This window comes from Ascaphus truei, chromosome 14, assembly GCF_040206685.1.
Source record: "Ascaphus truei isolate aAscTru1 chromosome 14, aAscTru1.hap1, whole genome shotgun sequence".
NCBI classification, from domain to species: Eukaryota; Metazoa; Chordata; class Amphibia; order Anura; family Ascaphidae; genus Ascaphus; species Ascaphus truei.
This window is the reverse complement of record NC_134496.1, coordinates 48637802-48662951: the sequence shown is the minus strand read 5'-3', so window position 1 is coordinate 48662951 and position 25150 is coordinate 48637802. Positions and strand designations below refer to the sequence as shown.

The window sequence follows — 25150 nt, the reverse complement described above, 5'->3', positions numbered from 1 at the left end:
TTGTCGCCTTCGCACTTACTATAAGCGCACGCAGCGACGGCAATGTATTTGTTTTTTGGGCGGCGTCGCCCGTCGCGGGCACTATACGCACGGCCTGAGGGATCTCCGGAAGCAGGGGGTCCCTGGAGCTGAGATTCATGCAGTTCAGCTCCGAAGACCCCCTGGTTCAATCCTGGGTAAATAAAAGAGCAGGGATTACAGCTTTAACACCACCCAGATGTCACTAAGAAGATGCAGGAATGGAGTGATCTCCTTTTGTTGTCAAAATGTAAATGCCATAAATATTTTGTTAAAATGCCATAGGCTGGGAGAGATTAAAACGGCCCAAAACGTAAGTGAAACACAGCAGACTTCACAGTTTGTATGGTAATCCGATAATATATCTACATTACAATTCCGATAGTCCGCCATTATATAGTGCGGAGCTCCTGATGGTTCGGCGTCGGACTGCGCACTCACTAGCTGGATGAGCTTTGGTAGCAGTGAGAGTCTTTTGCTGCTTTGCATGCTGGTTCGCCATTTTAAGTTTAAAAAGTGAATACTGTACAATAATGTGCTGCTCTGCGTCACTTCTGACATCATCGCTAAAATATTGGGGAGTAAAATACTGTATTTGAAGGTATTGCTTTATTAGTACTGTACTACTACTACTGTACAACAGAAGTTTATTTACACAATGACTGTTTATTATTATTATTATTATTATTATTATGTAGGCTACATCAGTTACTGTACTTATAAATATCATACCCCTGTATAACATGTAAAAAGGTGAAGTTAAAGTGTCTCTGGGTACTGCTAGGAGTGACACCCAATAGTCTGTAATATCCAACAATCCGGCACCACGCAAGTCCCAATGGTGGCGGACTATCGGAATATATCCAACAATGGTGGCGGACTATCGGAATACATCCAACAATTGTGGCGGACTATCGGAATATATCCAGCAATGGTGGCGGACTATCGGAATATATCCAACAATGGTGACGGACTATCGGAATATATCCAACAATGGTGGCGGACTATCGGAATATATCCAACAATTGTGGCGGACTATCGGAATATATCCAACAATGGTGGCGGACTATCGGAATATATCCAACAATGGTGGCGGACTATCGGAATATATCCAACAATGGAGGCGGACTATCGGAATATATACAACAATGGTGGCGGACTATCGGAATATATCCAACAATGGAGGCGGACTATCGGAATATATACAACAATGGAGGCGGACTATCGGAATATATCCAGCAATGGTGGCGGACTATCGGAATATATCCAGCAATGGTGGCGGACTATCGGAATATATCCAACAATGGAGGCGGACTATCGGAATATATCCAACAATGGTGGCGGACTATCGGAATATATCCAGCAATGGAGGCGGACTATCGGAATATATCCAACAATGGTGGCGGATTATCGGAATATATCCAGCAATGGTGGCGGACTATCGGAATATATCCAACAATGGAGGCGGACTATCGGAATATATCCAACAATGGTGGAGGACTATCGGAATATATCCAACAATGGAGGCGGACTATCGGAATATATCCAACAATGGAGGTGGACTATCGGAATATATCCAACAATGGTGGAGGACTATCGGAATATATCCAACAATGGAGGCGGACTATCGGAATATATCCAACAATGCAGGCGGACTATTGGCATTGTACTGTACTATTTGTCTACTCCATCCATCAGAGATGCACCGTAAGTATCATGCACACTTACCTTATCATTTCTTTCACATAGAAATTTTAATCGTTGGGCTCTTTTATGCATGAAAACTCCATCCAGGTGTCCCGTTTCCACCGAGCGGATTTCAATGGCTTTCTCTCCCCAGCCCATTATCTGGTTGGAATGGATGTACGCTGCCAAGAAAAAAAGAACGGTGGAAGTCCAAAGAAATGGTCGCCAAGATCAGCGCAAAGGCATGTTTGGGCAGCCATGAATTTTACGGTTTCCCTGCGCAGGAATAAAGTGCAGACGCTGTGGGAACTGGGGAAAGGCTCACAATACATGGAAGAGACGTGCTGGGGAGTGCTCAATCCAGTCCTCAAACCACCGCCCCCCCGGGTCAGATTTTCAGGATATCCCAGCTTCATAACAGGTGGCTTGATTAGTCCCCGTTTCAGGACAGGTGGCTCAAACCGAGGTTCAGTCTTTGATATCCTGAAAACCTGAGGTCACGTATGGTAGTTTGATGTATACATTGCGTGGTAGAGCAGCAGTGGAACGGTATCCCACCGCCATCTTCTCCGTTTACATCAATGCAATAAAGAGACAAGATCGGAAGAGGAACTTACCTACTGACGTTGGCATTTCTCCCCACTGAAGCACCACATCTTTAGTTATTCGGCCATAGGTATTCACATACACCCCCTCATCCTCGTAGCACACGAGCATCTCCATGCCGTCGGTTTTAGGCAGGATAACAATGGCATGTGGGGTGATGTAGCCTTGGATCTGCCAATCACAATGGGGGACAAAGTGTGACGCACGTCAGTGCTACTTTAACAGCAAGAGAGTAGCAAGTCTCAAAGTTCAGTGTCACAAACCGGCAAGAGAAAAGTCCCTTTACTGGAAGGAACACGGACAGGTTTTAGCAGGAAGGGGTTAAAATGTATGTTCCTGCCTCAGAGTAATCTGCATTCAAATCCTACAACATTCGCTGGGGACGTAAGCGGCACACAGACCATTTAATTTATCTTTGCATTTAAAATCAGCATTAAAGAGGCAATCCAAGCAGCTTAATTTTTGTTTTGATATATGCAGAATTTGATTAGCTTTATTGAAAACGAATGATCTAAGCTGCCGATGGATTAGTTTTCCTGTGATCGATCAGCAAAATCCGGTTTCCCAGGATTCACTAAATGGCCGCCTTCCACTTTCAATCAACCCTTCAGTCAGTGTAATTCAGCAACTACAATGTATTCTTACATTACTATGGTAACATTATCTATTTACAGTTTGCAGCTCAAACTGTTGGGAATATTGGCAACAAATTATCACAAACAGAAAAGAGTTGCAAAGATCTTGCACTGCTGGGGAGGTGGGCTAAAGCCTGCTATAGAAATCAAAGGATGCTCAGTATATAAAAACTAATTAAAAATTGCATTAAGAACTGAATAAAAATAAATTAAAAAAAGGTATTATCTAATACTGCAGAACTGATTTATTTAAAAACACACACGTAGGATATTGCTGGGATTGCTCCTTTAAAAGAGAAAACTTTCCTGATTTTGCGCAGTGATCTTTTGTTACAAACCGAATGTTTTATTGGAACGGTGTCTCCTGCAGGTAACGGTTTCTGAACATTATGCCTGAATCTTACAGCAGCAATGACTATATTTCTACCCCCCCCCTTCTTTTCTTATTTGTATATGTAAAACATGTGACAATGTATCATTCTGCATGTTTACCCAAGCTGGCAACCGTCTGGTACTCCTGTTATAAATATGTAACAATCTTGATTGTGTGCCCAACATAATGGCTGCTTCAGTCAGTGTAATGCATCAACTACAATGTATCCTTATACTACTAAGCTAACATTTATTGTTACAGTTTGCAGCTCAAACTGCTGGAAACATTGGCAACAAATTATCAAACAGGAAAGTGTTGCAAAAATCTTGCACTACTGGGGAGGTGGGTTAAAATCTGCTACACAAATCAAAGGATTATCAGTATATTAAAACTCATTCAAAATAGCATTAAGAGTTGAATAAAAAAAATAAAAATTCACTATTATCTAATACTACATAACTGATTTATTGAACAACAAAAAAACATTTGATTGCATATCTGGAGAAGGAGCGGCTCAGTGAGTAACGACACGGACTGGCACCGAACCGTGTTCAATTCCCGGTGCGAGCTCCTTGTGACCTCTGTAACGCGCTACGTAAAACTAGCAGCGCTAGACAAGAACAAACTATTAATATTATTATTATTGATATGTTTTGCGGCCTTAGCATGCTTGCACTTACGTACAGTACATGGTTGGTCATTCAGAGCTTTTTTCAAACATGCGTGTGATGCTGTGCAGGTATTGTGAATGGTAACATGTCAGTTACATGCGATACTTACATGGGATGGGATGTAGATGTCGTACGTATTCCCAGAATCTACATCAATAACATGAAAACCGGTGCTGGACCCGAAAATGACTTTTAACCTTTGACCTTCTTCTACGGTGAGGTCACAGAGGAGCGGGCGGTGCTGGAGGTCTGTGAAGGACTGGAACAGATTGACATTGTATGTAGGAAGAGATAATCCACTCGTTCGTGTTTCCTTATTATAAATAACTCATTGCAGAGAGAAGGACAAACCTTTCGGCACAGGACTCTGAAGTCTCAAATTCAGACATTCGGCAAGTGTAAAAAGTGGTTCTTAAGTACACAATATTGTTATTTTTAAATAAGCACAACAAATGATTTTTAATTCTTCTTTTTACGTGAATCATGTCATACATTAAATAAGTTTGTCAAATTCAACGTATACAGGCATACAGTATATATCAAATAAAAATATCACTTGTGAGCACATTTGCATGTCTTCGACAGGTCTTCAACCCTGCTTCTCACCATTATCACCTAGCATACAGTGCAAGGGCAGTGCAAGTACTGCAGCAAGGGATTATGGGAAATGACATGCAAATGAGCACACTGTCACCTTTTGCCTCACAAGGGTTCCATGAAAAATTGCTTTGAGGCAAAAGGTGACACTGTGTGCTCATTTACATGTCATTTCCCACAATCCCTTGCTGCAGTTGAAGCACTGTATGCGAGGTGATAATGGTGAAAAGCCGGGCTGCAGACCTGCCTAAGACATGTGAATGTGCTCACAAGTGATATTCTTTATTTGCTATATGCTTTATGGGGGAGGGTTTTTCGCCACCTTTTTCACCCACCATAAATTATCTAACACACACACACACACACACACACACACACACACACACACACACACACACACACACACACACACACACACACACACACACACACACACACACAGAACAGGATTTTGGGATTTATTTGGTTATCATATACTGCAAATGTATATTTTATAAATATATATATATTAATATTTTGTCATCATATTTTAAATTATTATTATTTTTTTTTTTAAAAAAAGACCAATTCTATGGATCCAATTTGTGCTAATTTATATGGCAAATACTGTAGTGTTGTGTTATTACCACATACTGTAGCATCCCTATCAATGATTTATCTCCCACATCCCTCTGCCTCCTCTTTCCCTGCTAACGGCCTTAACCCATCAAACTTAATACTGACCAACCTTAAAATCTATCTCGGGATTTAAGGACAGAGATGGGAAGTAGGGTCGGGATGTAAGGACAGAGATGGGAAGTAGGGTCGGGATGTAAGGACAGAGATGGGAAGTAGGGTCGGGATGTAAGGACAGAGATGGGAAGTAGGGTCGGGATGTAAGGACAGAGATGGGAAGTAGGGTCAGGATGTAAGGACAGAGATGGGAAGTAGGGTCGGGATGTAAGGACAGAGATGGGAAGTAGGGTCGGGATGTAAGGACAGAGATGGGAAGTAGGGTCAGGATGTAAGGACAGAGATGGGAAGTAGGGTCAGGATGTAAGGACAGAGATGGGAAGTAGGGTCGGGATGTAAGGACAGAGATGGGAAGTAGGGTCGGGATGTAAGGACAGAGATGGGAAGTAGGGTCAGGATGTAAGGACAGAGATGGGAAGTAGGGTCGGGATGTAAGGACAGAGATAGGAAGTAGGGTCGGGATGTAAGGACAGAGATGGGAAGTAGGGTCAGGATGTAAGGACAGAGATGGGAAGTAGGGTCGGGATGTAAGGACAGAGATGGGAAGTAGGGTCAGGATGTAAGGACAGAGATGGGAAGTAGGGTCGGGATGTAAGGACAGAGATGGGAAGTAGGGTCGGGATGTAAGGGCAGAGATGGGAAGTAGGGTCGGGGTGTAAGGACAGAGATGGAAAGTAGCGTCGGGAAGTAAGGACGGGGATGGGAAGTAGGGTCGGGAAGTAAGGACGGGGATGGGAAGTAGGGTCGGGAAGTAAGAACGGGGATGGGAAGTAGGGTCGGGAAGTAAGGACAGAGATGGGAAGTAGGGTCAGGAAGTAAGGACAGAGATGGGAAGTAGGGTCGGGAAGCAAGGACAGAGATGGGAAGTAGGGTCGGGAAGCAAGGACAGAGATGGGAAGTAGGGTCGGGATGTAAGGACAGAGATGGGAAGTAGGGTCGGGAAGTAAGGACAGGGATGGGAAGTAGGGTCGGGAAGTAAGGACAGAGATGGGAAGTAGGGTCGGGAAGTAAGGACAGAGAGATGGGAAGTTGGTCTTTTATGATAGAATGAACTGCTGGTAGAACCCACATTAGTTTGCACAGTGCTTCTGATCCCTTGACAAAGGTTGTTTGATTCAGCCGAAATGTTGGTTTCTTGGCACAATAAATTTCAGTTGAATAAGACCGTGTGCCTGCATCTCTCTGTTTAACCTTCTGATCCCATACGCCATTGATTCCCAACTGGGACTTCATTAGGTGTCTCTCCAACACAAAAAAACAAACATGTGATGGTGGATCCCAGGCAGTATTGTGGGTTCCTGATCCCGTGTGGGGACTGCGCACCTAGTAAGGCCCCAAACCACCTTAGTGTGGGGGATATAGCAGTCACTTACAGCAGACCTTCCAAAGGTGCTCCCCACAATGCTTTGCAACCAGCAAAGCATTGTGGGACGTGACAATGGAAGCTCTTGCAGTGAGTGACAGCTACCCGATGCTGCCTGCCCACACTGAGGGGCAGTTTGAGGCCTTATAAGCGTGTGTTCCCCCCACAAGCTCAGGACACAATACTGCCTGGGATCGGTCACACAGGTTTGTTAGCGATAGTCTGATGAGTCAGCAATAATATTTATTAGTGGTTCGCAGAACAAATTTTAGCGGTGGGTGCACAATATAAGAAAGGTCGGGAACCGCTGACCCAAGCAGTGAATTGTTTAATTATTTTCTACTGATTTGGTGTTATCAGTGATCTACCGAAAAGGTCTTGTCAACCCGCTGACATTTATAAAAGTTATATAGTGGAAGTACTCAGACTTCATTATCAGAAACATTATAAAATGTGTTCTTTATACATACCTTGAAAGCCATAAATTTATGATAAGGCTTCGGGGCCCAGGCATAAATCTCGACAGAATTCTTTAACGCAATAACCAAGAACTTGATTCTTTCATATTTCACTAGAAAAATAAATAAATAAGGAAAAACAATAAGAAACCCAACTGTAAATATTCAGGTTCTAGAGATGGACACTTTTTTGGAGACGTCACATGTTGGAAAAATCTGATAAATAAAAGATGAGGGAATCATGTTAAATATTGAAAAGCAGGACAATCGTCACACCCTTAATAAGGAACGTGGCTGCAGACGTAAGAAGATCAGGTATTAATGAGCATTTTATTATTTATTCAGCAAGGACATTAGGAGGGTTTGAATTATTCTCACACACATATAAAAGCTACGTAAGGAGCAGTCTGTGTTATACATGACAGTATATTTATTTCACATTATTGGATGGGTGCAAGAATGATTATTTGGTTGCTTTATGGCCAAAAGGAGAACTCACCAACTTTATAATGGACACAGCCTTCTAGATCTCCCACAGTGACCCATCCCTGCTTCTTCTCCACTTCTGGGTCATTGTGCAATATTCGGTTCCTTAACCAGGAAAGGTAATATACTCGTAGCTTGTTCTTTTTGCCTTCGGAGATATCAAACGAGACAGCAAACCATATCAAATCACTGTCAACCAGCTACTTCACAACAAGGACATCTTAATGTGTCCAACAAAAGGGGATTTTGTGCTACACCCATAGGTCCAGATTCACAAAATGGTGCTAGCAGTAAAATGAATGCGAGTCGATAAAGGTTAGCACCTCTTATTGAATATGGACTATACAACTCACAGGACCGAAGCCTCGTCAATACTCAGACATACAAATTGGAGATCAATACACGCAACGCGTAGAGACTCTCTTGACACCCATAACTGCACGGGACTGTCCAGAGACCTGCCAGGAACCTATGGATGGCCGAAAGGTGACCCCAACGGTGTGCATCTTCTTTATCTTATTTGGAAGGTATATCTCAATTTAGTAGCCATGGGGGGGGGGTGCTTCATCTGATCTAATTACTACATGAAAAGTCTCTAACCTGATCCACTATTGAATCCACGCTGTGGTCTCCATGCCAAAGTATTGCTTCATATTCCATTTGGCGGCGTGTCTGTCACATTTACCAGGAAGATGCTGGTGATCCCCTGGGGTAACGCTGGCATTGGGGCAAACATGGAGTAACCCTTTCTATAGTCTCTGTATTTGTGTAATAATTTTCCAAGGAAAGCAAATATAACTACCCATCTGTGGCACTATTCCACCACTCAGTAAATATAAATATTATATACGTTTGACGTTAAGATACCGAAGCCCAATTACCCTTTGATCCTATTTTATGCAATAAAGTTGCTTATGGCATGACTTTAGCTCATGAAAATAAATCAATGAAGAGTGCAAAAGTCACAGCTGACATACAACATAATCTCTGCACTAGATACATTGTCTGTGTTAGGAAAATGGTTTGTCTTGTGGACTTAGGACATCGTGTTTAAAGGGTCCTGCTACCAGTGCGTGGTATGGGGTATGGGGTATGGGGTATGCAGTGGCCGGCCTGGCTCCATGCCTCCCTCTTCTCCCGGGAAGGGGTTGAAGCACGCTGGTATTTGGGCTAAGGGGTAGGCGCATCCCCATCCCCTGCCCTCATTCAGAGGATTGAGACCGTCCATTGCCCTCGCAAGTACCCCAGGTGGAGGTTTTAAGGAACTGAGGCCCGGCGGCCTGGGGTCCTGAAATCAATCCCCCACCGGCTGGGAACCGGAATCCAGATTGCAGCTGTCGGCAAACTAGAAGAGCTTGCTGTGGGTATCATGCTTATAAATGCAAGGTCAGTCTTCCACTGTGCCCCATTGGTGCATGAGAAGATTGTCTTGGGTGAATCACATCTAGTATTTATCAGAGACCTGGCTAACTGCTGGGATTGACATTCCTTTGGGTGACCTAGTCCCCGATGGGTATGCTCTGTTGCATGTCCCTAGGGAGGTGGGGGGGGGGGGGAGTAGCTGTGATATTTCAGTCCAATCTTATCTTCAACTCCCAACCTGGGCCTAGGATCAAGTCTTTTGCATATATGACCATTTGCTGTGTCATGCAATCAAGCTTTGTATTTCACCCTGGTGTATAAGCCGCCTGGACACAAGGATGATTTTGTGTCAGTTGTCAGATGTGGTCACTCCCATATTACTGGAGTTCCTAGCTCTGTGGTGCTTTGGGACCTAAACATGTGGGTTGATGCCTTCGACACAACTGATCGTGGGGTTCTGCTGCACTGCCTGGGGGACCTAGCTGGCATAGGTGGGACCGCATTACAATGGTTTGCCTCATTCCTGCAGGGCTGGACCCAGCAGGTGGTTATGGGGTCCCATGCATCACCGTTGGGACCTGCCCCCTTTGGGGTCCCTCAAGGATCGCTTCTGTCACTGCTCCTGTTCACTGTGTATTTAAGACTGCCGGGCAATATCCTCCGGAAGCATGGTCTGAAGTGCTATCAGTATGCTGATGACTCCCAGATTTATGTTTCTTTCCAGGGCTGCCCAGGGACAGTGGTTGCCACACTGACGGCGTGTCTAGACGAGGTGGTGGTTGCATGGATGGAGATGAATTGGCAGAAGCTCAATCGTGACAGGACTGAACTAATGATTACGGGTTCGGCAAGACGCCGGAGTATGGGGCAGGGTGTTTGCGAGCACTTCCGCTAAGTGATGATGTACGGACACTGCCCCAGGTTTGTAAGCTCAGCATCCTCTTAGAACAGTCTCAACCTTCGAGCCCAAATGGCGTCAGTTGTCTGTTTTTTTTATTCTGACGCTGCTTCTGACCACAGTGATGATCCGGGTTCGGTTCGAGTTGGCCGTAATGGCCGTAACAACCTTGCAAAGTAAGGGCCTGGCTATATGCAATCTCGTTTGAAAACGTGGATCTCAGGTCCTCGGGGGGGGGGGGGGGGAGGAGGGCCGCCTGTCCGCACCAAGGGTACTGCCCCCTACGCTGGATGGGTGGGCCTTATTGTGCAGTGTCAGAGGCCTGGAACTCGCTACCGCCAGAGCTCAGGTGTATATCTACTTCACCACGGTCCCGGGCTTGTGTAACACTTACCTCTTCCGCCTGGCTCTCCCTGTGTAACAAATCAATTGTATATCATTTTAATTTGTTTAGCTGCAAAGTATTGCAATGCCCCCTTAAGGGGAGGCGGGCTTTTACTCAAAAAATAAATGATGGTGATAGCGATGGTTAGAATGATAGGATACGGTGCTTCTAAAGCTCACAAGTTTCCTCTGCTGTACTACAGTAATCTCGCCCGTCTCAAAGAGAAAGACGCTTCCAGATATTGGCGATGGTAGGGTATATAGGGGTATATAGGGGTATGTAACTATTGCTCTGCATATAATCCATACCTGAAATCGTAACGAGAACATTCAGCCCCTCGAGAACTTCCATCTGTTGAAACCGTCTCCTGTTGATCAGGTTGTAGACCTTTCCTTGTCCGCTACGATCCAACAACATTAGCCCATTCTCCGTGCCCACCAGTAAGTTTACACCTGTGTGAATGCAACGCGAAAGCTTTCTGGATGGAATTCTGGCACACAGTATACAATGACACATTCCTGCCTGGATACTAAACAGTGATATGGTTCTATTACAGCGAGTTCTAATATAAGAGGGGTAGAGTTATACACCATGTCAAACAATCACTAGTGTTTGAGTAAAACTTGGGATAAAATTTGTAAGATACGAGAAAGTATAAATACAACTACTGACAAGAGAACTCTCTTCCCATGAGCGCTAAAGGCCATGTCTATACATACTGCGCCATAGGATTGCACACACAGCTGTCTCTTACACATACAAATACTCTATGTAATGCCATCCCTATATACCAATAGGGACCACATAGTATCTACACACACTTATAGTAATGCTACACCCTCTTACATTTCCACACCTACCCACACCATAGGTATACACTTGCACTTCCACAGTTACACACACACACACACACACAGTTACACACACACACACACACACACACAGTTACACACACACACACACACACAGTTACACACACACACACACACACACACACACACACACACACACACACACACACACACACACACACACACACACACACACACACACAGTTACACACACACACACACAGTTACACACACACACACACACACACACACACACACACACACACAGTCACACACACACACACACACACACACACACACACACACACACACACACACACACACACACACACACACACACACACACACAGTTATACACACACACAGTTATACACACACACAGTGACACACACACACACACACACAGTGACACACACACACAGTGACACACACACACAGTGACACACACACACAGTGACACACACACAGTGACACACACACAGTGACACACACACACACAGTGACACACACACACAGTTACACACACACACACAGTTACACACACACACACAGTTACACACACACACACACACACAGTTACACACACACACACAGTTACACACACACACACACACACACACAGTTACACACACACACACAGTTACACACACACACACAGTTACACACACACACACAGTTACACACACACACACACACACACACACACACAGTTACACACACACACAGTTACACACTCACACAGTTACACACTCACACAGTTACACACTCACACAGTTACACACTCACACACACACACACACACACACACACACACACACACACACACACACACACACACACTCACACAGTTACACACTCACACAGTTACACACTCACACAGTTACACACTCACACACACACACAGTTACACACACACACACACACACACACACACACACACACACACACACACACACACACACACACACACACACAGTTACACACTCACACAGTTACACACTCACAGTTACACACTCACACAGTTACACACTCACACAGTTACACACTCACACAGTTACACACACACACAGTTACACACTCACACAGTTACACACTCACACAGTTACACACTCACACAGTTACACACACACCCTAACATTCCGGGACTAATTAACACCAAGTCATAAATCGCATACAGCACTGGGGGAGGGATAGGTTTCAGTCACAGATAACATTCCAGGATGCGCTGTTTTTAAGTATACCCTTTGCTTGCTTTATTCATTGTAACACCGCTGGAAGAAGAGATCAGTGTACACACTGTCTCGCACAAATAAAAGCATTTAGTTAGCCACAGAACGTTATCGTCTATTCGTGTGTGTGTGGTGTGTATGTATAAGGTTAACGAGTTAAACAAAGGCCAGGTTTACTGGCACAATTAATACAGACTAATTCTGATGACTGTATCCTTTTGAGCAGATTATTTCTCATATGTATTTCACGTGCACTCCAATTACAAAAATACTATTGTAAGGGGACAGATTATTTGTCCTTCATCAGGTACGCGTAAAATGACAATGTAACATTTACTAAAGATAAAGTCGTACTAACCCCATAACGCTGCACACAGTATTTCAGAATTAAAGCGTTTCTTGTATTTCCGGATCTCTGGAGTGTCGCTGTGAGGACGAATATTGGTAGGATTCACATTTACCACTGATATCTTTCTGGCCTCATTCAGCTTGGCTTGTTCTTGTCTAAGCAGCTCCCTAGTAACCAGAGCTAAAAACACACACAATCTCTTCATTCAGCAAAATAAAAAATAAAACGAGAAAATGGAGCGTTCACGTTCTGTTAAAGGAGCAATCCATGCAAGAAGTGTTTCTAAACAAATCAGTTCTGTAGTATTAGATAATACTTACTACCATTTTTTTATTTTTAAATTCAACCCAATGCCATTTTTCATGCGTTTTAATATACTGAGCATCCTTTGATTTCTATAGCAGGCTTTAGCCCACCTCCCCAGCAGAGTTAAGATCTCTGCAACACTTTGTTTGTGATAATTTGTTGCCAATTTTCCCAGCAATTTGAGCTGCAAACTGTAACAATGGATAGAATACCTTAGTAATATAAGAATACATTGTAGCTGCTGAGTTACACTGATTGAAGGATTGATTTGAAACCGAAAGGCAGCCCATTTAGTTAACCGTAGGAGGCAGGATCTTTGTTGATCGATCCCGGGAGAACTAATCGATCGGCAGCTTAGGTAATTCGTTTTCAATAAAAGGTAATCAAAGGCTGCGTATATTAAAATAAATAAACTTAAAAAAAGAAGATTTTTTTAATCTGCTTGGATTGTTTCTTTAAAACTCTGAATACTTCACATTTTATACATTCGCTTTCTTGGAAGGCTCAAGAAATAAAACTTCAAGCAGCAATGATACGAGAAACCGCAGACTGAACTTCTATATACTGTATTTGCGGCGCCTGGAAGAATGATCATTGTTATGGTTCAGGGCCACCAACACATCAGGTTCTCAGAATATCCCTGCTTCAGAACAGGTGACTCAATCAGTGGCTCAGTCATCGATTGAGCCACCTGCGCTGAAGCAGGGATATTCTGAAGACCTGGCGTGCTGGTGGCCCTTGAGGACTGGAGTTTGGCCGCCCTTGCTTTACAGTGTTTGGACGAGGTCATTTTAGATCCAATTAACAATACAGTTGTTTTACTAAAAGAGGATACAAACTAGGCGGGTTGTAAAACTTAATCAGAGCTTCCTCAACAACTGCAATACCCCCAGAGAAATAATGTTTGGGGTCTGTGAGGTTGCCAGCCGTTCCCGGTGTTCAAGCAGAACCAGAACTTTGGGAAATGTCAAAGTCCTGCCGGACACAGTAAGCAGAGCTCTCTCCCTCATCACATGGAAAGTATCATACAGTGACGGTGATTAAATACCGCAACAATGTAACATGAGCTGGCTTAGTTTGGATTAACTGGCGCCAACCCCACTTTGGTTAAACAAATCTACCTGATCCTATGTTCCAGCAGAAGACTTAGAGGGAAGGGATCTACCCATCCTGCTGTTGAAACAACTATTTAACCAAGGTGCAATCCTTCCCAGCATTAAAAAGAGACTAAATTACCAAATGGAAAATAATGATATCCCATACGACAGAAAGACAAAACGCTGCCATTTATTGTATAAACCCAACTGTATTATTCAAAGAATGGCAGCAAATCTGTAATGTGCAAACCATGTGTTAGTAATACCTGTTGCAGATGTCTCTTCGTCGTCGTCATCCTCATCATCATCTTCCTCATCGTCATTATCAGTAGGAGACGTCTGGTAAACTCTTGGGTCAACAAATGCGGTGAAGGAGGCTTTGGTGCCACTTCCCATGCCGTACTAAAACCATCAAAAAAGCCAAAACACTGGGTCATCTAATCAGATTCAACCCACCAGGGTTCCCCTTCTATGTATTGTAAGAACTAATTGATATCACCGACATACGTCACCCGTGTAAACATAGGATGAGTATTACAGTTACTCCGAAGAGTACCCCCAAGGGCCAAAATGTGACAGCAAGCTAAAATAAACAAATATTAGCATAAAGCAAACGGATGTAACCAGTTCTCCCAAATTAGTTAAATTTTACAACAAGCCCTCAAAAGCACGAATGGGTTGCCAACTGTATAGAGGTTCTGTTAAAGCAGCTAAACACTGTTCACTACTTATTTTTTTATTGATTTTTTTGGTTCTAGGATTGAAGCAGGGCGTCTCCTGAGCTAAACTGATGTTAGTTTCAACTCCAGGTACCCCCTGCTTCCAGAGATACTTCGGTAGCGGTGCCGGTATCTCTGCAGGTAGGTAACTTGTGGGCCTAACATAATGGCGGCTCAAATGTCTCCCGTCGCGTGGACCAATAGGATGCTGTGATGTCATCCCGTGCGGCTTCCTATTTGCCTCTCATGACCGAGACATTTGAACGCTACAGAGATACCGGCACCCCCGACGGAGGTCGTATCTCTGGAAGCAGGGGGTCGCCGGAGATGAAATTAACCCCGTTCAGCACCGGAGACCCGATGCTTCAATCCTAGCACACACACACAAAAAAAAAAAAGAAGATGTAGTGGAAAGGGTTTTTGCTTTAACATTCATTGTGCTACAACCTTCCCTCAGCTTCTCTATCGCACGTTTCTGATGTTCTAGCGAGCAAAGGTTCATTGAGAAAGGAGTTAGCCCAGAATCAGAGTGAGTGTAGTGGAAGCAGTAACTGAGCCAACATTCATGTGTATCCAGTGCCCACACTTCAACCATTACACCACACATCTTGTCATACTCTGTTGATAACCTTTTAGGGTCATTAGTGCAATCTTTAAGGGAAGACTACAAACCCCTTTTTCTAAAAACAGCCTTAAAGTGCTGAAAATGCAGGTGTACACTTTCAGAGCCATAGAAAATTAGATGGAATACAAAACCTTACGGACAGCCCTATTCCCGATTTTCTTCACAGAACACAGGAGGCAGCCATCTTTGATTTGTGAAGACTGTACATATTACCTGCACTCCTCCCTTAGATAAAGTATACTGCTGGTAAAAGGACTGGCCTTACATATATGGAAAACAAAAGAACAGTTCCTGCGCTCCTACCAAATTGGGCTAAAACATACTAGTGACATGTTTCCATTTAGAACCTACGTCTGTGTAACAAAGGAGTACTTTGGTTGCATCTTTTGATCAAAACATGATTCAAGCCTGCCAACCTCATCAAGGTTTAGCAGGTACCTATACTGAATACAGCAAGGCCCCGCTTCTCGGCGCCCCGCTTTTCGGCAATCCGCCGATACGGTGGTACCGGGAAGGGGGCCGTCTTGTCTGCGCATGCGCAGAACGGGCCAGTCCGAGGTTGCGCATGCGCAGAATGGGGGGGGGGGGGGTTGCCAAGGTTGCGCATGCGTAGAAGGGTAAATTGCCGGTCTTCGCATGCGCACACACCGAAAATCGCCGGTTCCGCTTTACAGTGATTTTCGCCCGGGGCCCTCCTGTATATGCAAATTCTTATTGCCCTGTGGACTGAACTTTGTGAAATATGTGAAAATGCCCTGAAGGAGTTAAATAAATGAAGCATATGCGTTTGTTTTTTTTTGGATTTGTGATGTCACTAGACACAAACAGGCTGAAGGCGCTGAAATGCATCAATTTATCGTGCTTCACCTGGAAAAGTACAAACTGTCATTTCTCTTGTTGCTGCCTGTAAATCTCCCAGTAATGAAGGTGGTAAATGTATGCGTGTGGTGCGGAGAGGGTGGGAGGGAGCGGAGAGGGTGGGTGGGAGCAGAAAGGGTGGGAGGGAGAGAGAGGGAGGGTGGGAGGGAGAGGGAGGGTGGGAGGGAGAGGGAGGGTGGGAGGGAGAGGGAGGGTGGGAGGGGGTGGGAGAGTGCGGAGAGGGTGGGTGGGAGAGTGCGGAGAGGGTGGGTGGGAGTGTGCGCAGAGGGTGCGAGAGAGGGGGTGGGTGCGGAGAGGGTGGGTGGGTGCGGAGAGGGTGGGAGGGTGCGGAGAGGGTGGGAGGGAGCGGAGAGGGTGGGAGGGTGCGGAGAGGGTGGGAGGGAGCGGAGAGGGTGGGAGGGAGCGGAGAGGGTGGGAGGATTAGGGTGGGAGGATTAGGGTGGGAGGGTTAGGGTGGGATGGTTAGGGTGGGAGGGTGCGGAGAGGGTGGGAGGGAGCGGAGAGGGTGGGAGGGAGCGGAGAGGGTGGGAGGGAGCGGAGAGGGTGGGAGGGAGCAGAGAGGGTGCGGAGAGGGTGGGAGGGTGCGGAGAGGGTGGGAGGGTGCGTTCCATTCTCAAAAAAGTAGAAAATCACAGGAAATGGCATCAGACAAAGACGGCCGCCACTGCTCTTCCATGAAGACAATAAGAATACCACTGACCGTACAGACTTTTATAACATTTTAAGACCTATTTTAGGAAGGATCTGCTTATAACCAGGACCGGTTTTACCTATGATGCCCCTTTAGGCACACTCGCCCTTTTGCCACTGCCCTTCTCCAGCGTCAAATGACTCCGCGAAGCTGGAGGAGGAAGGTGGCGACGGAGCACCAGCCTTCCCAAATCTTCCAGAGGCCGAGGGGCGACAAGATGCCGCCCCTCCCCACCTCATTTTGCAGCTCTATGCCCGGGCCTAGTAGGCCTGTTGGGAAACACACTCCTGCTTATAACCAACCAAGTTTGCTGTATAAGTAGTTAAGATTTCTTATTGTTGTTATTATAATACCAGTTAATGAATGAATTAGAAAATAATACATGCCGAGAGATGCTGTTAATTCATCTAACTAGAGAAACACACAAAAGGTAATGTTAGGTTAGGTTAGCATGCAGGCCCCACCACCTACTTCAGCCACAGGCTCCATTTCTTGTGCATGAGTGGAACCTCTCCCCAAAGCCTCAGTTGGTGTACCCACCGGGGAGTGGCTCTGCTGGACTAAGTCAGGAAGGTTAATGTGGCCAGCAAAACCATTACTTTCTGCGTGGCCAGAGCGTTTTTTATCTCCAGATGTCTGCGGAGACACAAAGCGAGGTACATTCACAGTCGCCCACAGAAAGGAGGCATCGTGTGTTACAAGCGCAGACAGGTCTCTCATGCACATTAGGGAAAAGAAAGGGAATTGAAATGACAAAGATAATAAAGTAATAAAATAGGTAGAACATACCTCCCGAATTTGCCATTTTTATATTTATTATTTATTTATTTATAAAATGTGTTACCAGGAAGTAATACACTGAGAGTTACCGCGCGTTTTTAAGCATGTCCTGTATAAAACAATTGGGGGAAATAGGCCTAAACACTCAATGCCACTGCGTGTATGGTTCCGTGCAGGTTGTGATATCTTATAATAATTGACCAACTCAAAACTATTTTTGTTTTAATATATATATATATATATATATATATATATATATATATATATATATATATATATATATATATATATATATATATTATATATAATATATTAAGTTATGGTGGGTGAAAAAGGCGACAAAAAAATTCAACCGTTAGCATATAGCCAATAAAGAATATCACTTGTGAGCACATTCACATGTCTTAGACAGGTCTGCAACCCTGCCGTTCAACCATTATCACCTCGCATACAGCAAGGGATTCTGGGAAATGACATGCAAATGAGCACACAATGTGTCACCTTTTGCCTGGAATATCCATTCACATGGAGCGCACACACACACACACACACACACACACACACACACACACACACACACACACACACACACACACACACACACACACACACACACACACACACGTGTGTGTGTGTCACAAAGTCTGCATACAATATTAACTATACAAGCTTTAAAACCTGCCAAACATTTTCTGAAGGACGAAAACATGGCCATAAAAATTTATTTTTTTGGTAGAATATTTTCATCCGAATTCATCTTGCCTGCACATAATAAGTCTAAGTATCAAAATTCAAAGCGCGTCAGCACAAATTTATAGATGTAGCAAGTAGGAAATTTACTTTCATGGGCAGCAGCAGCGGCTCAGTGAGTGAAGACACAGACACTGGTAACGACGACACTGTGTGGGGGGGACCTGGTTCTCAAGTCCCGGTGTGACCTTGGGCAAGTCACTTTATCTCCCTGTGCCTCAGGCAGCAAAAACAGATTGTAAGCTCTACGGGGCAGTGATCTGTGCCTTTGAAAATTCTGTACAGCGCTGTGTACACTGTTAGCACTAATGTTGCATCTAAAGATCTATGCGCAGAAAAGAAAAACTATTATTATTAGCACTGCCTGAGAGACTTACTGTATGTGCCAGGAGAACTGACATTTATTTAATGCAAATCTGAATGTGAAACCCTGATCCTTTCAGACACCCCATACCGAGGCACCATCTGAATGAAATAAATTATTTACTATATAGTTCTCGCATTCATTATTTTACCTGTCTGCCGGGAGCCTCCGGGAACCTTCTCTGCATTTATAAAAACGATAGAGTGATTTATTAGGAAGGTATCAGAACAGTGAGCGTAAGGCAATCAAACCCGAAAATCAATGCTCTGTGAGAATTTCATGGCGTCTTTCACACCTCTTGACTACTCAGCCAAGACAAGTTCTTTTTAACTGATGGAAAAACAACCGAACATAGAAATTTCAAAAATCTCTCTCGCTCTCTGTCTCTGTGTCTCGCTCTCTGTCTCTGTGTCTCGCTCTCTGTCTCTGTGTCTCGCTCTCTGTCTCTGTGTCTCGCTCTCTGTCTCTGTGTCTCGCTCTCTGTCTCTGTGTCTCGCTCTCTGTCTCTGTGTCTCGCTCTCTGTCTCTGTGTCTCGCTCTCTGTCTCTGTGTCTCGCTCTCTGTCTCTGTGTCTCGCTCTCTGTCTCTGTGTCTCGCTCTCTGTCTCTGTGTCTCGCTCTCTGTCTCTGTGTCTCTCTCTCTCTGTCTCTGTGTCTCTCTCTCTGTCTCTGTGTCTCTCTCTCTCTGTCTCTGTGTCTCTCTCTCTCTGTCTCTGTGTCTCTCTGTCTCTGTGTCTCTCTCTCTCTGTCTCTGTGTCTCTCTCTCTCTGTCTCTGTGTCTCTCTCTCTCTGTCTCTGTGTCTCTCTCTCTCTGTCTCTGTGTCTCTCTCTCTCTGTCTCTGTGTCTCTCTCTCTCTGTCTCTGTGTCTCTCTCTCTCTCTGTCTCTGTGTCTCTCTCTCTCTCTGTCTCTGTGTCTCTCTCTCTCTGTCTCTGTGTCTCTCTCTCTCTGTCTCTGTGTCTCTCTGTCTCTGTCTCTGTGTCTCTCTCTCTCTGTCTCTGTGTCTCTCTCTCTCTGTCTCTGTGTCTCTCTGTCTCTGTCTCTGTGTCTCTCTGTCTCTCTCTCTGTCTCTCTCTCTGTCTCTGTCTCTCTCTCTCTGTCTCTCTCTCTCTCTGTCTCTCTCTCTCTCTGTCTCTCTCTCTCTCTGTCTCTCTCTGTCTCTCTCTCTGTCTCTGTCTCTGTCTCTCTGTCTCTGTCTCTCTGTCTCTGTCTCTCTGTCTCTGTCTCTGTCTCTCTGTCTCTGTCTCTCTGTCTCTCTGTCTCTCTGTCTCTCTGTCTCTCTGTCTCTCTGTCTCTGTCTCTCTGTCTCTGTCTCTCTGTCTCTGTCTCTCGTCTTCAAAACACACAAAGTTCTCTATGCAGGGCAGTACCGACACAAAAACAGCACCAGCCCAGAGAATCACAGCTCTAACTGGTTGATTATATGTCACATTCAGCAAAAGGAATAATAATGTTACTGTATGCCCTCAAAAAAATCGTGTTTCTAATAAACAAGGATTAGACAAATAGGAACCAAATTGAAAAAAAAAAAAAAAGTTACATACAATATTAAAATCGGTTCCTGATCTTAAGCATTACAAATCCTTCTTGTACTAACTCCCTGCATAGGTGGGCTGCACAATCCCATAACACAGGGATTCTCAAACCCAGCCCTAGAGATCCCCCCCCCCCAACAGGTCAGATTTTCAGAATATCCCTGCTTCAGCACAGGTGGCTCAATCAGTCCCTGCTTCAGCACAAGTGGTACTAATAGTGTCCAATAGGAATGCTCCTGCTCCGGGCACATGCTTCCCCGGCTCACAGAGGCATCAGCTGTGTGCTCTGTTCCTGCTGCTCCCGCCGGAGGAATAAGAGATTCAGCTGCTGCCACCGCCACCAGGACGTCCCAGATGTCGCCGCGGTCTTCCTCACCGGTCTTCCGTCCCTGCAGGTAAGTGGCGTCCGGGTGTCCGGGTAACCAGCAGGGTAAATTGTTTCATTTTGCCCGGGTCTCCATTACCCGTTTTATTTTTTTTAATGGATACAACACTCCCGCTTCCGAGAGTACTCCTCTCCCAAAAGCATTTTATAATATCAATTATTAGCCCAAATAAAAAAAAGATATCGCCCAATACTGAAGCGCTCCTTTACGCTGCAATATCGCAGCTGGACTAACACGGCGATTTCTATTTAATGCATTTATTTTTGTAGCATGTCTTGTAGTGCCGTGTTAGTTTATTTATTTTTTTAAATACATAAAAACCACGGGGGAATGAACAAAAATGGTAAAAAAAATAAAAAAACCTGCAGTAAAAACTGGAAGCTGGGACCGTTATTGATCGATTGGTTACATTAAAATATGAATCCTTCAGCTGACAACGTTTCTACCTTTTTTGCAGCATTAGGCCTCGGACATGGTCAGCGCACCATGCTGAGGCGCGCTTACGCTCGGCACTGAGCCCCTGCAGCCGCAATGAAAGCGGCTTTAGCAGGGGCTCGCTTACGCAAGCGTGCGAAAGCGTGTTTCTTAGCAAAATGTTACATTTTCGCGCTTGCCGGAGCGCAGGGCCGGTCACGTGAGCGGGTCGCCCAATGTGAGAACGTCACTGGCCCGCCCCCCGACACCCCCCCGGACGGCGCGCGGTCTAAGGCCTCCGCACGCAATCACTAACCATGGACGCAGCCTTAGACTGAAGTCTTATCCAGAGCCGTTCTGTATCAACATGGGTAATCAACGAGGTACTATATTTGTCAATCCATATACAGCCATACAGCTTACCTCTCTTATCATTAACGTGCCTTCTCTAGAGATACTTCTAAATGCCTCTGATTGGGAGGTTTCAAGACCCTGCAGTCCCAGGTTGTATGGCTCATTCATTCCAGAAAGTCCTGTTGGTCTGCAGAATTAAGAAGCACAGTATTACCATCCATTCCTTTCTCATGATCTGATCACAATGTTAATCTAAGTGACAAACATTTGTTAAAGAGGCACTTTAAAAATATATATCTATACGTTTTTGCTTTTATATATGCAGCCTTTGGTTACCGTTATTGAAAACGTATTACCTAAGCTGCCGATCGATTGGTTCTCCCGGGATCGATCAGCAAAATCCTGTTTCTCAGGGTTCACTAAATGGCTGCCTTTCAGTTTCAATCAACCCTTTTAACTCAGGAGCCACAATGTATTCTTATATTACCAAGGTAACATTATCTATTGTTACAGTTTGCAGCTCAATCTCCTGGGAATATTGGCAACAAATGATCACAAACAGGAAAGTGTTGCAAAGATCTTGCTAGGGAGGTGTGCTAAAACCTGCTACAGAAATCAAAGGATGCTCAGTATATTAAAACTCATAAAAAAAATGGCATTAAGAGTTGAAGTAAAACAAAAATATTAAGTATCTAATACATGTAGGATATTGTATCGATTGCTCCATTGAACAGCTCGTATTCCTTACATGAGTCTTGGGATGTCGCTAACTGGCACAGTTCCATCCTGAGTCTCACTTTCTCCATCCTCTTCATCGCTACTCTCCGAATCCTCGCTCGAGGACGAATAGTCCGTCACCTTTTTCATTGGCCGGTTTGTCTCTTCAATGCGCAACTCTCTCAGTTCTTTGGCCAACGCAGTCAGATCCTGCGGAGAGAGACGGTGATCTCACGGTCACATCCAAACTGAAACCGACACGCGTGGTCTTTGGAAGGTGAATGCTGCACTGCGCCATTAAGCAACAAGAAAAGTACACACGTTTGCATCAGACAAACAAAATGTTTAAGGCATTATACAGCAAAATATCACATTTGAACTTATTTCCAACCTGCCATTTGCCTGTTGCGTTGAACAGATGGACACAGATTCTGTGACGTTTAGACACCATCATAGTAAACTAGAAAAGCGTGTTGATCTACAAAATGATTCTACAGTAAATGCTGAATTTTGCGGATTGTCGGTAGAACTCTGGAAATAATGATACATTCTCAAAATTAAATATTGTACGTTTCACAGAAACCGCTCAAAGTAGAATAGCGTGGACATGTTTGCAACCATTTTCCCAGTTTACTATGAATTTGGAATGGCTTTTGATAAAAGAAGCAAGACAGCAACGTTTCATTACGAGAATATCACAAGCAACTGTGTAACGAGTATTCTTTGTGCTGGGTGTACATGCTTAGACAGCAGCGCGTGTGAAGGCAGGAGGAAAAGGATGAAGGCTGAAGAGAATGGTTTGGGTTATTCTGCTGAAGGAAGCATGCAAATGACGAACAAAGCAGCGCAGTTATCAGTCTTACCATCTCCCCCTATAATAGTGACCAATGTAGCCATCAATGCATTCGGTCAGGGACAAAGGATTTAGGGAGAAAGAAACTTATTGAATATCACCGAATTCCACAATGCCCAGAAAGCCCTACTTTCTCGTCATGGTTTGTGTATTTATGCATTCACTGTTTGATTACATAGAATGGGAAACCATTTAAACAGGCCAGTATGGCAGACGCTTTCCTACCCATTTACACCTAGAAATGTCTTGTACACTTTGTGTCCGTTTACGTCCAGCGCGTTTCTCCCCGATCCGTAACACACGAAATGCGATGACTACAATTCTGCACCAGGCTTGTAAAACCACACAATCTTGGATTTGTTACTATTGACTAATACTTAACTCCAGTCCTCAAAACCCTCCCGCCCCCCCCCCCCCCCATCAGGTCCGGTTTTCAGTATTTCCCAGCTTCAGCACAGGTGACTCAGTGTCTCAGTCGAATACAGCTGAGCACTGATTGAGCCACCTGTGCTGAAGCAGTGATATCCTGAAAACCTGACCTGTTGGGGAGAGATGGGGGCAGGGTTGAAGGGGGGGGGGCCTTGAGGACTGGAGTTGAGAACCCCTGCTTTAATCCACTGCTATTTTCATGGATACTTTTGTCGAGTTGTGAGAGTCTAATCCAGGGGAGCGCAAAGTTTTGTTGCTGTGCCCCCCTGCCTGCTGTCCTTCGTTCTCGCGCCCCCTCCTTACCTCAGTGTGGCGTCAAATGATGCCGCGGGGACACGTGACATCACGTGACCCACAGCGTCATTTGACATCACGTGACCCAGTGTAATTTGACGTCACGTTCCCACGGCAACGCTGCATCACAATGCTGCGGGCCATGGTGACGTGTCCTGAAGTCGGCTGAATCTCGGTAAGTAGAGGTTGCCGAGGCCTTGCGCGGTCCCCCGGCATTTAATTTCAATGCCTCGGGGAAGAGCACGGGGCCTCTGCAACCGCCCGTCCGCCCCCCCCCCCCAAAATATCCCGCGCCCCCCAGGAGTTTGCGCACCCCTGGGCTAATCGACAAATGAGCTGGAGGCACGGCGGTCTTTTTATGGTTTGTTTTCCTTGTTTTTGGCTGTTGATATTAGGGGGATTTTGTGCGACAGGTCTTACACGATTGTGTTTCACCGCATAAGAGCCACTTCATTAGCGTCTACTACTTACAGAATATATTATTCCCATAGTATTAGTCCCATGCTCCGTGTTAACAGTGCGGGGTCACACAGAATTCCTTGTACCCTGGTGTATAACCACTGGGAGAATGGTTCCCCTGCAGGTTCTGAGCAGGGGAAGGATGTATACATTGTATACAATAGTTCCAGAATGATATCAGCACCTTTTGTTTTGAGGTTGTGCTGATATTCTGGAACTATTTCTTCTTGGACTGAGAACAGTCTACACCTGGGGTGCGCAAACCGGGGGGTGCAAGATTTTCCAGGGTGGGGGGGGGGCGCGGCGTTTGCAGAGGCACCGCGCTCTTCCCCCAAGGCCTTTAAATGAATGCCGGGGAATCATGCGAGGCCTCTGCAACGTCCCTTTCCTTGCCTTGCCTTTGGTGACGCGTCGCCATGGCAACGTGACGTCACCTGACCCGCGGCGTCATTTGACGCCGAAGACAAAGTAAGGAGGGGGCGCAGCGGGGAAAGTTTGGGCTCCCCTGTTCTACATCATGCAGCACCTATGCACCGCGTAGTATTCTAGAAATCCCTTGGTTAGCGCTCGTCCTATTGTTTGTTTTACAATGTATACAATTCTCAGGAATATTGGAAAGCTGGAAACGGTGTAATGCTGAAAGATCTCTCCCAGAGGAATGCGTCTGTTCTCGAATATCAAGAGCTTTGTGGCACCCGAAACGTAGATACTCAATAGCGTTCTATACTATATTTCTGAAGCTAGAATGGAATCTGCACTGAGTGCTGATTTTACATGTTGGCTCAAAGGTTATAGTTGAAG

At 45.0% G+C, this 25150-nt stretch overlaps 1 protein-coding gene across 13 annotated transcripts in view; it reads right to left on the bottom strand.

Moving 5' to 3' along the window:
* Positions 1-25150, bottom strand: part of TNIK (TRAF2 and NCK interacting kinase) — a 107765-nt gene that overhangs the window by 3328 nt on the left and 79287 nt on the right. For 12 of the 13 annotated variants that reach the window (XM_075570793.1, XM_075570794.1, XM_075570792.1 and 9 more), the window contains 11 exons: positions 22346-22524; positions 21667-21784; positions 17488-17652; positions 14369-14504; positions 12709-12879; positions 10579-10722; positions 7639-7773; positions 7152-7252; positions 4099-4248; positions 2322-2481; positions 1747-1886 (listed from right to left, as the gene is read on the bottom strand). In XM_075570793.1, the coding sequence (XP_075426908.1) occupies positions 1747-1886; positions 2322-2481; positions 4099-4248; positions 7152-7252; positions 7639-7773; positions 10579-10722; positions 12709-12879; positions 14369-14504; positions 17488-17652; positions 21667-21784; positions 22346-22524 (1599 nt within the window). The remainder of the gene's footprint in view (positions 1-1746; positions 1887-2321; positions 2482-4098; positions 4249-7151; positions 7253-7638; positions 7774-10578; positions 10723-12708; positions 12880-14368; positions 14505-17487; positions 17653-21666; positions 21785-22345; positions 22525-25150) is intronic. The other variant, XM_075570799.1, reaches the window with a different exon arrangement.